The sequence below is a fragment of the Mangifera indica genome, chromosome 20 (genome assembly GCF_011075055.1).
Source record: "Mangifera indica cultivar Alphonso chromosome 20, CATAS_Mindica_2.1, whole genome shotgun sequence".
In the NCBI taxonomy this organism is placed as follows: domain Eukaryota; kingdom Viridiplantae; phylum Streptophyta; class Magnoliopsida; order Sapindales; family Anacardiaceae; genus Mangifera; species Mangifera indica.
This window is the reverse complement of record NC_058156.1, coordinates 3496112-3513792: the sequence shown is the minus strand read 5'-3', so window position 1 is coordinate 3513792 and position 17681 is coordinate 3496112. Positions and strand designations below refer to the sequence as shown.

At 33.7% G+C, this 17681-nt stretch overlaps 1 protein-coding gene across 1 annotated transcript; it reads left to right on the top strand.

Moving 5' to 3' along the window:
• The first annotated feature begins 6205 nt into the window (after positions 1-6205).
• On the top strand, positions 6206-7972 carry LOC123204149 (plant UBX domain-containing protein 10-like). Its single transcript, XM_044620726.1, has 4 exons — positions 6206-6925; positions 7032-7238; positions 7311-7514; positions 7606-7972. Exons 1-4 carry the CDS (start codon positions 6356-6358, stop codon positions 7831-7833), a joined length of 1209 nt encoding a protein of 402 aa, XP_044476661.1. The 5' UTR covers positions 6206-6355; the 3' UTR covers positions 7834-7972.
• Positions 7973-17681: the final 9709 nt, after the last annotated feature.

The following is a 17681-nucleotide window of genomic DNA, read 5'->3' as shown; positions in this document are numbered from 1 at the left end:
AACCATCAAGGAGGTCTATAGTTTTTTGGATTCGGCAAGGTACTAAAGAAAATATGTTGAGGGGTTTTGCTAGCTAGCAATACCTCCTACAACTCTCACTAAAAAGGAAACTTAGGTTTAGTGGTCGTACTCCTGTGAGGAAAGTTGAAATGAGTTGAAAAGAGATTAACTTCTGCTCTAGTATCAGCCCTACCGAAAAATGAGGTCAAGTATGATCTTTACAAAAATGTATCTTATGGTGGTTTGGGAGCAATATTAATACAACGAGGCAAGGTAATAACATATGCCTCAAAACAATTGAAAGATTTTGAAACAAGATACTCCACCCATGATTTAGAGTTAATAGTAATGGTGTTTGCCCTTAAGATTTAGAGGCACTACCTATTTAGGCTAAGATGTAATATCTACACCAATTATGAAAGCCTTAAGTACTTCTTTATTCAGAAAGAGCTTAACATAAGACAAGAGGAATGGCTCGAGTTAATGAAGGATTATAATTATGATATCAAATACCATCCAAGCAAGGCAAATGTAGTCACGAATACACTCAACAAAAAAGTGTTCTTGTCACAGTGAAAGGTTTAAAAAGAAATTCAACTAGATCTGGACTAAGAGTAAATTGAGTTAGTAATTAGAGACCAAATCCATAATGATTGAGGAGATCAAGATAGTTTAGCTATAGGATGGGTGGTGTAAGTAGAAAGTACAGAGGATTAAGAATGGTCTTGAGTTGGATTTTCATGTAGTAAATGGCATTCTTAAGTTCAAAAGCAGAGTTTATGTCTCACTTATAATAGAGTTAAGGTAGAAGATTATTGCAGAGGCTCATAATTTGCTTTATAGTATCCATCTCGAGGGTGTAAAGCTGTATTAAGATTTAAGAAGAAGTTTCTAATGGTTTGGTATGAAGAGAGAGGTAAGTAAGTTCATTTCTAAGTGTCTCACTTGTCAACATATTAAGGTCAAACACCAGGGACTGTCAGGATTACCTTAGCTTTGAGTGTACCTAAGTGGAAATGAGAACATATTTCCATGAACTTCATTGTTGGGCTCCCAAGTGTTCAAAATGGTTTTAATGTGCTTTGGGTAATAGTCAACATATTGGCCAAGACAAAATATTTCTAATCTATTACAAATTAGCTAGGGAAGTTATATGTTCGAGAGATTATCAAATTGCATGGTATGCCCAAGGCTATAGTATTAGATAAAGACATGAGTTTGTGTTAGCTTTTTGGAAGAGTCTACATAGATTATCAAGTACTAATTTGGCATTTAGTACAATCTATCACCTATAGACAGATAGTCAAATAAAGAAGACTAATCAGGTGTTAGAAAACATATTGAGAGCTTACTATTTAGACCATATGGTGAGTTAGGTTAAGATATTGCTTTTAGTAGAGTTTGTCTATAATAGCAATTATCAAGGAACAATTCAGATGACACTATATGAGGCACTTTATGGTACAAAGTGTCATTCTCCTCTACACTAGGATAAGTTGGGTGAAAGAGATGCATTGGTTAAGTCTTTTGGACTAGAGTTAACTTAAAAATGATTGAAAATATCTAGTTTATCAGGCAGAGAATGAAACAAGCCTAAGATCGATGAAAACATTATACTAATAGGAGACATCAAGATTTGGAGTTCAGTGTAGATAACAGAGTCTTCATCAGAATAACTCTATTTAAACATATGATAAGGTTCAAGAGAAAGGGTAAGCTGGTCCACGGTATATAAGCCCATATGAGAAAGTGGACTAGATCGATAAGGTAACTTATAGGCTTACATTACCCACAAGCATGAATCGCATTCATGATGTGTTCCATGTCTTATCATTACGTAAGTATATTGGTGATACTTCCTATGTGTTAAGGATTAAAGAGATTCAGTTATCAAAGGACTAAAGTTATGATGAAAGATCAGTTCAGATCCTAGATAAGAGGATCAAGTAGCTAAGAAACCGATAAATCCCCTAAGGTACTTTAGAGAAATGACAAGGTGAAGAAGACTACCCGAGAGATGGAGCAGACAGTGAGAGACAAACATATCTTAACCTATTCCCAATGAATTTTGAATATGGAATTCTATTAAGAGGAGAGGAATTGTAACACCCATAGATACATATCAAGAGCAAAATAGTCTTTATATGTGAGTTTAATTGTTGTATGAAAGATTAAATGTGTTTTGAAAGTCAAAGTGTAAGTTTTCAAAGACACATGGTTGTGCACATTAAGGTTATTATTGTGTGTTATTACCTTATTAGCAAGATAAAAAAAACTCTGTATAAAATTTGAATTATGCAATACATAGTCGTATGTGGTAGAATAGATGCACTTGTATGGCATTATATGATTCCAGTTTTATAGAAGGCATGATCATTGCATTTTAGGGATTTAGATCCCTAATCAAATGCATGAAACTTTCAAAGAGAAAGAGAGAGATTTCAAGTCTAATATTCTATTTTCTATGTAGTAGCTTTGACGGCTCAATTCTCACTACATGTTAATGAGGAAAGAAGAGAGCAAGAGGCCTTTGTATGATCAATCTATAACATAGAATGGTAAGTAGGAAATCGCCCTTCTTTCTCTATAATGGTTTATATGGTAGGATTTCCTCTCTGCCAAGTATTATGTTTGTTGAGAATGTTGGTCATAGTTAAAGAAATAGAACTTATATTTATTATTATTAATGAATTATGTTTCATAGATATCTTTTTACAGTCAATTTAGTTGAAGATAAATGTGTGGTTGATATTATCATGCAATATGAGTGTTACTTGTTATTAAGTAAGTAATTTGAATGGTAGTATTTCGTGGATTTACTCATGGATGTATGAATGCATGTTTGTTTGGATAAAACCACCATCTTTATTGCCTTCCTTCGATGTTGTGCAAAGTATTAGGAATGTTTGGTTTATGAATAGTATGTTCCTAATGTTGTATTGGGATATGATTTATTTGGAACAAAGATGCATCAACAAGAATAAGATAGGACTAGGTTGAATTGTGAAATTAGGTTAATTCTTCTGGTTTCTAGGTTTGTCACATGGTTTTGTGGTATAAGACATACACCCATGTATGCACACTCTAGTTTTTCTAGTTGAGTAATCTAATGTTACGATAATGTTTGGACATTGTTGATTGTTGAGCAATCAACCAGGATATGTGGACTTCTCATATGTAGCAATAGCACGACCATGTGTGGGATGAAATGAATAGAATATCCTTAAGAAGTAATGTAGGCAAGAAAAAAATATAAATGAAAAGTGAAGTAAATATCTGAAAGGGCACACCCCCATGTTAACAAGGGCACACACCTATGTGTAGAGAAAAATTAACACATGGGAAGACGCCATAAGGAATTAGTTGTGTGCATATAAATAAAAAGACATACTCTCATGTGTCCGTAGACACACACTCATGTGTATAGAACAGATTAAGGAAAAAAAGAAAGGGAATTAGGTTAAGAATGTTGAGTAACAGTACAAAGATCTCGAGTGTGTAGTAGTACCCTACGTGTTTAAGAATGAAACCCTAGTATGGCAAAAGATATATCTTTTAGATAGAAGTGAGAGCAAGCTAAGTGAGTTAAGGCTTGAGAGGCATCCATACTAGACATTATAGGATTATTATGAACAGGCACTATGAGTATACATTCCTTACACTACCTGTAATAGGGCACGTCTATAATAAGACTTCAAACTTGTAGTAGGATACTTGCTCATAGTACAACCAAGTTGAGATACAATTTGGTATAATGGTACAAAGAGATAACTCATATGACCAATGTGTCAAATCTTTGTATTCGATCCGTATCGATCGACCTAGTATACAATTTTTATTATAACTTTTAGATTTAGATGCTTCTGTCCAGTTCAGTATGGCCACAACAAATAGGAATCTGAGGAGTTGTTCCTCAGTGATCAGGCAGGACATAATTCGATTTGAGAGTTATGACATATAACCTAGATATTCCTTAAAGTATAGTATGAGCACATAATTGATATATAGGATTCGTTATCATCCATAATAGAGTTTAATGTCAACTCCAGATGACAAAGATAGTGAGGGTCAAAACCAAGGGCATTTTGGGGATTTAAGTAATAGTCATCGATAAAGTATCCTACTTATTGAGTGCTTTATCATTTACTCCCCTATTTTCATGCGTACAAGTACAGGTAATTGTGACAATTGTAGGACAAGTAGTGGTTAACGGGCGTAAAGTTGTGAGGACATTCCAATCATTTCTATTTTTATTAGTATTTATTTCATTTTGACTTTATGATTGTGTTTGACTATACATATTATAGCTTTTAGTTTTTATTTGTGAGATTAAATATCTTTTGAATGCTTTTGGTTTGGTTTCATAAGGGTATTTAAGTAATTTTACAAATTTTAATAAATGAGGTTTTATTAAGATATTTCATGAATTTATTACATGTTTTAGATTAAATGCATGCTTGAAATAGTCAATTTAGTGAAATTTCGCTTTGGAGGGCAATATTTCTAGATGGGGGTGTTACATTCTCCAAAAAGGCTTAATGGGTATTCAGGCGGTTGTGCATTATGAAAGTATGGGTTATGCTTTGCATGTTGCTAGTTGGTTTTGTCACGATGTAAGTTGAAGTTTGTAGGCTTCTTGTTGACATTGTTTCGAAGTAATTTATTTTGAACACATTAAGGTTGGAAACACCTTAACAAATGATATGTTTTGCACATTGATAGCTAACCTTATCATGATGTGAGTTAGAGGTTAGACATATTGGGTCAATGTCATTATTTTGTGAGTTTAAATCTACAGATGATTTGTCTGCGTCATGACAAGGCGTGACATGTTTGTTGCATGAGTTTCTCTCTACATGTTGGACTTGTTACAAACTCCTCTCCTTATAGGAATCTTGTCACAGTCTCCTTTGGTTGGTTAAATGTTGCAAGGGAATGAACACCCTAATAGGTGTTATTGGAGTTGGATTATCTATTCGTTAGATTTGTGTCTGGATGGCATCAATAAGGTTGACTAGTTGTGCAACCACATCAAGCACCATAAGTTGTCCCCCAATTGCCAAAACAAGTTATTCTTCAATAATAGGACTGAGTGGCCTGAAGATGGAGAGTTGTGACTGATACTATTCTTAACAGGCTGACTATTAGTGGTAGTTAAACTAGTCCTTCTTCCATATTAAGCTATTGAAAAAAAGAATTTTATGATTGAAAAAGTCAAAAGTGACCAATGTTTTCTTACTGGAATATAGAAAGGCCTTTTTAGGGTCTCCTTTTTAATGTCAAATTGTTGGTGATGATATTAACACCAACAAGAAGTACACTAAAGAGTGGTTGGATTCTGTGCAAAAAATTGGAGACATAACAATATTTTTAACGTTGTTTGGTCAATGATCAAAAACCTACATCCACGGTTATACTATTGACTATTTTTAGAGGATAATATCCAAATTATAATGCAAGTACTAAAAGCAATGAATGGTTGTTCAATGCTTCAAGCCTCTATACAAGTGCAATATCACAAATCTTGAAAGGTGTTGTTATATGATGAATGTGCACTTTAGATATGGTAAGAAAATAAATGTACTTCATTTGTAATTATTGAAGTCATGAGAAGTGGTTTCAAGGTGGGAAACTATCATTTAATACTAAAGAAATCATAAAAATTGTGGTAACTTTCAGCTATTGTTCTCCTCATCACTTTGGATAGAAATGTTTCTTATCGGTACCTTAAATCAACCTATATATTGGTGATGTAACTATTTACTGATTAAATAACTCCTCATTAACTAATAATTAGTTGCTTTTTAAATGTTGAATTTGTGAGTTTGATAGAAAAAAATGTTTTGAGATGCTAGATATGGTACATTTACTGTAACATATAGGGTATAGAATAAGCATAATATAATAGATCGAAATTCTTGGAAGGATAAAAAGGAAAAAAAGTAGTAGGAATAGGAATAGGAATAGGAATCCGATCCTCCACTCGCCATAGTGTTTATCTTTTAACATTTTCTTTTTGTTTGCACAAATAATCTGAATAATCTGCAATTTCCTGCATCTCTATTTGACGGTTGATTCTTTGACAAGCGAAGCATCTTCTTTAAGCTTTGTAAAAGCCAAAAAGAAAAAGCCAGCATCTTCCTATTCTCGAATAGTTCTTGACTTTACTTTGAATAAAGGTCAGTAAAGAATTTAACAGATTCATTAGTTCATTGATTAGTGGACAAGAGTATAACTTTTTGTTTTCTCGGCTTTACTAATTCTCCTGTATGCAAATAGCTGCATCCTGCATATGTAGTCAAGACTTTTCTTTGTTAATCTTGTGCTTAAACTAGAGAAGAACAAAAAAAAAAAAATGTCTTCAACAATTAGAGAAAATGGAAGAGGCACAGGGGAAGCTTCCTGCAATGGCATAGTCCGACGAATGGTTGGCCTTCCCAGAAGCATTTTAGGAGGATTTTCAAGAGTAATGGGTCATGGTATAAATGTCATGGGATCAATAGGAGGAAGAAGGCATCACCCCCAACCATTGAACTTTCATTTTCCGGAACTAATTTCACAAGAACCACCAATTGTTCCGGAAGAATTCGCTTTTCTTAACAGTTTTGAACAGCAATATGGCTCCACACATCCGTTCTTTTATGCATGTAATTTCATGGAGGCTTTGAAGATAGCTGAAGATGAACATAAGTTCATGTTCATGTATCTTCACTCACCACAACATCCTTTCACCCCCTCCTTTTGTAGGGAGACACTGTGTTCGGAGTTTGTAATTCAGTTTCTTGATGCAAACTTAATTTCCTGGGGTCGCCTTGCTGATAGAGGAGAAGGTTTACAAATGGCTGCAACAATGAGGGTTGCCAGCTTCCCCTTCTGTGCCGTAGTAGCTCCTGCTGCCGGCAATAACATAGCAGTGCTTCAACAGGTGAATTGGTCTAAATAATCATATTGATGACTATATATTGAAGCAATATTTTCATCATATGTTAACCATAAATTTGTTGATTTATTTCGGATTTGTCAATCTTCAGATGGAAGGACCAATGTCCCCAGCGGAGATAGTGGAGATTCTGCAGAGAACAATGGAGGAACAAGGGTCAGCTTTTGGTGGCGCAAGAGCGGAGGAAGAAAAGGCAAGAGCAATAGTGAGAGCCAAGGAAGAAGAAAAGATAAAAGCAGATCGTCAACTGAGAGAAGAACAAGATGCGGCATATCTTGCAGCTCTAAAGATAGACAAAGTTTGTGCCTTGTATCATAATCAATGCTTCAAGTTACAATTCATTATTGTAATTTACTTTTCCTTTGCACAGGAAAAAGAGAAACTCAAGCAATTATCTTCTGGAGGAAAAGATCCGAACCCAGTTGAAGTAGCTTCAAGTAAAGCAAATTATGTGAAGTTAAGCGACACTCCTATGCAAAAACACAACAGCAAAGCAAAAATAAGCCCAAGTACTATTAGAGAAACTCAATACAAGCAGACTACAAATGGGGGAAAGGATTCTCAGGTTACTCAGGTACAATTTATAATCTGCAACCATATCTCTTTTAGCTGAAACTGCATACAGATTAAATCATTCAAATGCATTAACATGTGAATGTGTCCAGATAATGATACGATTTCCAAGTGGTGAACGAAGAGAACACAGCTTTTTGCCCACTGATAAAATCCAGTCAGTCTACAGATACATTGATTCTCTAGGCCTACCTGGTGTTGAGAACTACAAATTGGTATCAAGCTTCCCCAGAAGAGTTTATGGAGTTGATCAAATGGGAATTACTCTCAAAGAGGCCAGCCTCCATCCTCGAGCCAGCCTGTTCCTAGAGCTTCAGTGATTATATTAACATTTACAAAGCATGCTCAACACTTGCATCTGTGAGAATAATTCCTAGAATATTGTTTAGCATCTCATCAATGTTGTTATATACGTATGTTACATGCAGTTACTCATTGAAAAGATTTTACATGGTTCCATCATATAAACTTCTTACATACATCAGCCTACTTAAGGTAAGATATTAACTTACGGTGCAACAGCGCCAACAAGGAACATAAAAGTTATCAGCAAAAATCTAGTCAAATTTCATGTGTTGATTGTGAAATAAGAATTGAGTTGCCATTAATCTCAATGCAACTTAACCGTTAGATTTAGATGGATGAATAATTAAAAATTGAAGTGTTTACCATATAATACAAGAACACCAAACAATTAAAATTAAAACTAGCTAATCAGGCCAATGTCATATAAGTGAATGAAATTTAAATTGATGTCATAAGTCTATCGAGATAAGATAGATGTTGAAGGTTATGATACAATATTCTGAACCGTTGAAATCGTTTCCTTAGCTAATGTAAGTCAATCATTTGAATCTTTTGGGCCTGATAGGAAATGAAGATTGTACTTTTGTTAAAATCTCACCCTATTCCCAATTTATATATCATCGTCAGTGTTGTCATCACTTCAAAATCATTTTCATGTCTTGATTCATGAGCCTATGAGCAGCAAGCAACAGAAACGACACTCTACACCCGCAACACTTTTCCTTCTCTCTTCATTAAATCAATCATATTGATGCAAATTGGTGGGAGAATTTCACAAAAGAAAGGAAAACTTTAAAGAAAGAAAATATGAAAAGAGCAGAATAATTTCCCGCCTCCAAAATGAAAATGCTCCTGATTTGGTCTGAAGGCCGAGCTTCAACCAAATGACCGTTAGTGTGCCACGACAAAGTTCAACTTAAAAATGATTCAAATTCACAAAAGAACCCCCTCTTCAACTACCTTGTTCTCAAGGGAGAAGGTTGGGAACCTTGTCCTTATGTCATCTGCAAACTCCCATGTTGCTTCAGATTCTGGGAGGTCCTTCTAGCATATCAAGACTTGAGCTTAGCAACATCCCTTTGTTTGACCATGCAAGGATCTAAGACAACTTATGGAACTCTACTAATAGTCTAGTTAAATTTAGGCAGGAACAACGATGTTTGAACTGGAGCATGCATAGGCTTCAATAGTGACACATGAAAAACATTGTGGATGTTTGTGATCTAAAAGGAACCAAAATATCAAGCTTGCAATTTCACATTCCCTTAGTCCATTGTGCTCTGTTTATAAGGGTGCAGCTTAAGGTAAACCCAATCTCCAACTTGAAACTTCCTCTTTGACCTTTGTTTATATGTTAACACTTTCATTCTCATTTGTGTTTTGCTAAGGTGTCATTTCAACAACTGGCTGGTCTCATCTCTAGAGCGTAGGAACACATCAACTGACTTAATTTTAGTATCATTTAGGAAGTATGGAACATGAATCGGTAGAGGGTAGCCATATAATGCTTTGAAAGGAGTTGTTTATATGTTGGAGTGGTACGAAATGTTATATCAAAACTTTACTAAAGTCAGTCATTTTGCCCAAGTATGTGGTAATTCCCCTACTCTGCATCTAAGACAATTTTCCAGACATCGATTAACTACCTCTGTTTGGTCATCCATCTGTAAATGGTAGGTCGTAGATAGCTGCAATCCGACTCCTTGTAGTTTGAATACCTCTTGTCAAAACTAACTTATAAAAATTGTTCCTCTATCGCTTGTAATAGTATTCGACATGCCATGTAGTTTGTACACATTGTCTAGCAAAATTTGAGCAACATTCACCACTGTAAGTAGGTGTTGTAAAGCCATAAAATGAGCATATTTAGTGAACTAATCCATGATCACAAAGATGCATGATTTTCCTTAAGATTTTGGCAAGCCTTTAATGAAATCCATGGTAATATCGATAAAGACTCCCAATGGCACCAATAAAGGTTGTAGTAATCTAGGATTAGTTGTGTTTTTAGGCTTGAACCTATGACGAACAAGTTCTAATAAAATTTCTGACGTCCCTCTAAAAACCTCCATAATACATAATTAATGTTAATCGCTTAGCTATCACACTTACTCCTGAGTGACCTCCAAAAGTCGAACAATGAAACAGAGCAATAAGTTCATGTCTTTACCTACCACTGGTTTGCTTCTTCTCCTTAATTTATCATAGTGCCATGAAAAACTTTCATAAGCATGTGGGTCTTATTTTTTTGTTGCAATTATAGTCTTCAAGTACTCCTTGTGTTCCTAAGATGCTTCCACTTTTTGTAACAATTTAGAAGGCAAAATACTGATAGCTAAGGAATTAACCTTTGCTCTCTATTGTTTAGACAAAGCATTTGTAGCTACATTTTCTTTCCCCTTCTTATAGATTATATCATAGTCATATTGCATGAGTTTAGCAACCCATGGTTATTGTGAGGGAGTGATAATTCTTTACTTTAAAAAAAGCTTTAGACTTTGGTGATCAGTTTTTATAGTGAAGTGATGATTCACTAGGTAAGGCTCTCATTTTTTTATTGCAAATAATATAGCCAACATCTCTTTTTCGTACACTAATAACAATTGATTCTTTGGAGAAAAGGACTTGCTTATGTTGGCAATTGGGTGCCTTTATTACATCAATACAGCCTTTATGCCTTCCCTACTTGCATAAGTTTTTATTATGAATTCTTTGGAGAAATTTGGAAGGGCCAAGACTTGTGCAGATGTCATGGAAACTTTAAGTTTTTCAAAAGCTTTATGAGCATCACTATTCCATTGGAAGGAATTTTGCTTTGGCTGTTCAATTAAGTGTCTTGCAATCTGTCCATAATTTTTGACAAATCTTTCATAATATCCAGTCAAGCCTAAAAATCCTTTTAACTATTTGATGCTTCTAAAGACTGGCCAACTCTTTACAACTTCAATCTTTTCAGGATTAGTCATCATTTCTTCAGCTAAAATTACATGGCTTAAGTATGCTATTTTTGTGCACCCAAAGTTACATATAATTTTCTTAGCAAAACGTTGATTATCTTATACTAGATGTAACACTTATTAAAGATGTTGTAGATGTTTTTCTCTACCTTGCTACAAATAAGGATATCATCAAAAAAAACTAGCACATACTTCCTTAATTGATGCTTGAAAATGGAGTTCATAAGGTTTGGAAAGGTGGAAGGAGCATTTGTGACCTTAAAGGGCATTACCACAAATTCATAATAACCTTCGTGTGTCTTGATAGTTGTCTTATCAATTGTAGATTTGTCCATTCTTATTTTCCAATATCTAGATTTGAAGTCTATCTTAGAAAAGACAGTAGTTTCTCCTAACTCATCTAATAGTTCCTTAGTTACCAGAATTGGGTACTTATTTTTTATAGTATTTTGTTTAGGCTCTTATAATTGATACATAATCTACAAGAGCTATATTTCTTCTTGACAAGTACAATAAGACTAGAGTATGGACTACTACTTGGCTTTATAACGCTCGTTTCTAACAGTTCATTTACCATACCCTTAACATATCCTTTTGAAGGTTGTTATATCTGTAAGGTCTGAGGTTAACTGGTTGAATACCTTCCTTGAGTAGAATTTTATGATCATGAATTCTTGATGGTGGTAATGTAGTCTATTCAGCAAATACATCAGTAAATTATTGTAGGAGGATCTCTACCTCCTTCTATTCTTTTCCTAGTATCTCTTCAATAGCCTGCAATGATTTCATACCTTCAAAAGGCAGCACTAGTTGTACTAATGCTAATTGATGATCCTTTCTCAATAATTTCCTTAGTTTGGTATTATTTATAATAGCCAAGCTTTTATCTTTAGCCCTCTCTAAAACAACTTGTCTCTCTCCTTGTGTGAATACAATTTGGAGATCCTCAAAATTCTACAAAATATCCCCTAATGTTACCAGCCATTATGTTCCTAGTATCAAATCATAATTCTTTAATGGTAATATATATGCATCCACTTGGAAATTCTGCCCTTATATCCTTTATACAGTCTTCTCACTCAAAAAATTATTGGTACTTCTAGAGTCCACCAATATAAAGATAGGTATCCTATCATGTACTCTTTATAGCTTCATCACCGTAGGTCCTAACAATCCATTAAGTGTATTCAAAGAAATTTCCATAAGACTTAGGGTTTTTTCCTCATCCCTTGTCTTAATGTCAATTAACATCATCATCTTTTGCATTTACTTGTAATTGCAGTGTATATAACTACTTTTTTATTTTACATTTATGCTCAAAGGCATACTTTTTGTTGCACCAAAAACATAGGCCGTTGGCCTTTTTTTTATCTATTTCCTTATTGGTTAAGGTTTTACTGCTTCTAGGGACATTGTTTAGTTAATCTAGGTAAGTTTGGTTTTGGTAAAATTCTTATGTGGTTGGATGTTTGAAGGTTGATTTTTGTAGGGGGAGTAGAAGTTAAATGAGGGTTATTGGTAGTTCTATAAAAAGGTCCAAGGTATAAAGTTATGGCAGGTGGTCTAGGTTGGTCTTTCATGGTAGCTACGGTAATTTCTTATAATTTGGCTAATGAGTAGGCTTTCACTATTGTTTTGGTTTAAAGATTTTTACCAGTATTTGGAGAACATTATCTAAATCAGATAAGAAGAAGCTGAGAGTTTGATCCTCTCAAATTTTAACTCTCGGATAAAGCTCATGAAATGCATCTAGGTAAGATTGTAAAGAACCTACTTGCCTAAGATTTCTCAAGTCTGAGAAAGGATCATTAAAGGTATAGACTCCAAATCTAGCCCTTATAAATTGCGTGTACTCATCCCTTGATATAGGTTAAGTTTCTTTTTTCTTTATAAAGCCTTGATACTATTGTATAGCTTTGCCTTCCAAATTCAAGGTTGTTATCTTGACCCAATTCTCTTTGGTTATGCCATCTACTTCAAAGAAATATTTGGCTTGAAGGAGCTAACTGTCAAATTCTTCTCTATTGAACTTTGGAAACTCTAATTTTTTTAATACATCCCAGGAAAGTTTTATTGACGAAGCAGCAATGCCATCTTCAGTTGTTAGATCCACTATTTTCTGTTTGGTATAAATCTCTCATTACTGCATGTTTAACCCTCCGATCAACCCCTTGATCTTCTTCATAGAATCTTTGATCAACTCTTTGAATATCATTTATAGTCAAAACTCTAATTGTTGTATCAATTGCAAAAGCTCTTACCTTAGCTCTTGATTTTTTGTGTCTTTCACCATTGCAAGGTTGATGCTCTGATACCAATTGATGCAATTTGGTGAAAGAATTTCACAAAAGAAAAGAGAACTTTGAAGAAAAGAAATACAAAGAAAACAAAACAATTTCACAGAAAATGAGAAGATTCAAAATACCAAAATTCACGTAATTTTTCATTCTCCCCAAAAGTTTCTTTTTAAACATTAAATATAGATTACCACTAACTTTTTCATGCCAACATGGATGAAATTGCTTTATTCTAATAATATTCAAACAGCTTCTTATGATTTTTGTCTTCCTGCCTTCAAAACGATGACACTTCTGATATCTTCCAAAGGTCACACTTCAACCAAATGATTGTTGGTATGCCACAACATTATTCAACTTAAAAATGATTCAAATTCGTAACACAAATTGACTAAGGAGCCTGAATCATATGGGAACTTGCATTCGATTACCTAATTATCCAAAATATAATAATAAGGCATATTAGTAGAATGCAACTAGAAAATGTTAGTGTAATTAGCAAAAAGAAACAATAAAGGGAAGAAAAATCATTTTTTTAAGTGGTTTAGTTGTTTGAGTAAAACCTAAGTCCATTGTAATGTTATTTGTTCAATTTTACAATACATTCATTGGGAACAATTATAAAGTGATGCTAATAGATTATCAGAAGACTTTTAGAAAGAATACAAAGATGTATTTTATGTTGGCTTAAGAAGATTTTACATAATGATACAACAAGAAATCTAAGACTGAAAGCCAACTTATCTAAAAGATCATTGTGTTATATTTCTCTTTCATCATAAGTCAAACTTTTCCCCTTTTAAGTTACGAAAGAGAAGTTTTATTGTAATGACAAAGGCGCTAGAGATTCAAACTATAAACAATATCAATGAAACTTTTATTCTCAAGATTATGGGAAATGACACTCTTACATTATTTTCATTATAATATGACAATCATAAGATTGTTATAGTGACAATTATTCTGTAACACTCACAGGTAATTCTTAAGGGCATAGTAGTTATTTTGCATTGTTATAATTGATGGATAATTAATATTATTTGAAACAAACGTTTAAGTGTGATTTTTAAGTGACATAAAACTATACATGGAGAGACACAACCTTGTATGGTAAAGCACACACCCGTGTATGGCATTACACAAAAACAAGTTATATTTAACATATTGGCTATATTTTAGGGATTTTATCCAATATCAAATTTTGGAAAAAGAAGGAGAGACAATTGAAGTTTAATCATCAAACTTCCTTATGGCAGTTTCAAATGACATTTTCTAAAGAGAGTTGAGGTGACAATTGTAAAAAGAAAGAAAGTAGTGATCATCTCCAATTTTTTATTGCATTTGGAAAAGAGATAAGTAGGAACTCCTTTATCTGTCTCTGTAGATTAAGTTATGAGTTATGGTAGACTGAGAGGTGTTCTCCTCTACCAAAAATCATCTATAGTATGATGATGTTGATGATTGGATGTGATTTTGCTATGAATTTAATTGATATTGCGTTATTGATATGTTATGATTGTGTGTTACCATGGCTTGCTAATGTGATTAGTTTTAATAAGCTTCTAAGAGCCCTATAATGATGATGGATGTGTGAAGGAATGATGAAAATAAGGTGATGAATGTTTGAGGTAGAAATCATGAATTGATGTTACTGTCATATATTTTTGTGGTTAAACAAAATATGTTGTATGAGTTATAGACTAGTATACACAAATTTTAGACAATCTTTTATGTATAAAATTATGATTGTGATGTGATAAATTGCTAGGAAAGGTGAGACTTTCGTAGAGAATAAGTTAGGATGTGAAATAGGTGTATGTTCTATGTTTTGGATTTGACACACAGTTGTGTGGTATAGGACACACAATCGTGTACACGAAACCTAGAATTTGGGTTAAGTTTTTTCACTTTTCAATGACCGTTGAATGCCATTGACCATTGAGCGATCAATTAAGACACAAAGTTCACCCATGTATGTCTTTTACATAACTATGTATAGGGTGAAATGACTAAAATACCCCTAAGAAGTAAAGCAATCAAAATGAGTTAAGTTTGAAAAATAAGTCTAAGTATAATGAAAAGGCATACGGCTGTGACTTGAGACACACATGCCCGTGCATGTTTGCTTTTATTTACATGAGGAAAGAAAGTCATGTATGATTTATAGAGTTGACAACCCTGTGTGTCTAGTATAGTAGCAACATGCCCTTCAGAGGATTAGTTATGTCTTATGTACAAGGAAGATACATACCCATGTATCTTACATAGTATGCCAATCTATAAAGGGCAAAATAAAGAAAGAAAAGGGGAACTAAAGTAGAGGTTTAATGGTTGTCCCAACAGACAATATAGAGATCCCAAGTATGCAATAATACCTAATGTGCTCAAGATATAAGACTTTAATAGGGCATGAGATATGATTAAAATGAAAGCTAAGATGAGCCTAAAGTGTTCTAAGGCTTAAGATGCATGCATGTTAGACATCTTAGGGTCATTATAGGGGGGCACTATGAGTACAAAACTTCTTACATTGCCCATAGTAGGGAATGTTTTCAAAAGGATATTATACCATAGTAAGGTACTAGCTTACAATAGAGCACAATTAAAATGATGTTCAATAGTCTAACAATGGTGTAAGCGTACTACCTGTAGGCATGTCCAAGGTCATTTTTGTTTTGACTCTTGTTTGTTATTAATTATGCCTGATCAATATTATGTATGTGATTTTGGAGTTACACGACCATGTGAGCAAGCCACATGTCTATGTATGTGATGACAAGAGTAAAATAGTTTTTTCTAATGCGATGCGTGAAAATTAATTAAGTATAAAAGACATACACACTCATGTATATTTATGTATATGCCTATGTATGATCAACACATTTGAATATTAGATAAGGATTCATTTCACAGTGATTTTGAAAATTGTCATTAATAGGTAATGATATTCACGACCATGTATCATGATTTTTAGTGAAAATAAAAAGAATTGCAAAAACATTTGGCTAAGACAATTCTTCATTTTTTTCCAGCAAATTTAGAGAGTTTGAATGCCTTTGGAGCCTAGAAGCATGAAGGATCATTAAGGGAAGCCATCAAAGCCAAGTGAAAAGCATTTAGACGCTTAAGAAAAGGTAAGTAGGCAATTTCCTCTATAATTGGCTTGTATTTTTGTTGTTGTGATATGAAATTGAAATGTTATAAGTGTTGATGATTATATTTGAGATGTTATTGGTATGATATTGATGAAATGGTGATGTAACTTAATCATTTGATTATGGAGTATGTTTTGCTTAACTGAATTATGCTCATATGTATTCTGGTGTAGATGGAATCATTATTGATATTGTTTTGCTGAAAATATTTTATAGATTGCATTAGCAATGGTATATGTTAGAAATTGAATATCTATGATTTATACTTTTTATACTTTAGAGGAAGAAAAATGGACTAGAAATAAGGTTTATGTGCTATGTATATTTGTGACATAACCAAACATCTTTTTATATAAGACTTGATATGTTGGCACTATTGCTTGTGCATATTTGGTAGTAGAAGCATGATTAATGTTATATGTATGTTTCAACTGTTATCCATGGCATTTGGTAGATAAGAAAATGTAGAGAAGTTTGATGGAAATTTTTAGAAAATTTACGTTACACACCCATATGTAGGGGATACACAATCATGTGTACTTGGGCATAATTGTTCTTGTGTTAGGTTGAAGCCATAGGAGTGTTAATTTAGGAATAAATACATGCCCATGTGTATAATTGGGAAAAATAAGAATGAAGATAGAAATGTTAGTGCAGAGTTGTTATGTTCGTATGAGATTATAAAAAGGACTATTTTTCCCCTATAGGAATAATTATGAGGAGACAAATAATAAGAGCCTAACAAGGGCAATAAGAGATGAATATCAGATAAATGTATCAGACTATGCATGAAAGGTAATTTGGGTATGCTCGATTATGTGGATGACGACAAGGATCTCGACCAAAATTTGGTTTCGAGTTGAAACAGTAACTGATGTATTATACCATTTTAGGCCACCGAGTTGTGTAATATGGTCATGAAAGTATTAGAGCTATTCTTTGTGACCTTGATACCTTTGGATGATTATGTATCAATGTTGGGCATCTCAACATCTAGGATGCTTTTGCAATTTTAGGAAAGGCTCGAGGTCTTATTCCTCTTGTGATATGGTAACCATAGTTTAAAGCCCGATCAATATATGTATTGGGTACATCTTATTATTAACATCTGGGATGTCTTATTCTTTCAGCAAGCATCTAGGACATCTATATAGATCATTTGGCACTAGTCATTTGAGATAATACCATCATCAAAGATTGGGTGCTGGGCACCCAAATAAACTGGATAGACATCTGAGATATTAGAAAAATATTCGTGATATCACAAAGAGATTAAATAAAGGACACATGAGGTTTGATTAATTGTGATGTATATGTATATTTATTAGGTGTAATAAGGCCACCTACTTATTAAGTGTGTTTCACTTATGTGCTCCTTTTTTGGTTTTGCAAGCAAGATTGTGGAGCAATGAGGCAACAATAAAGGAGCTAGGTAATTCGCTTGGGGTAGTGT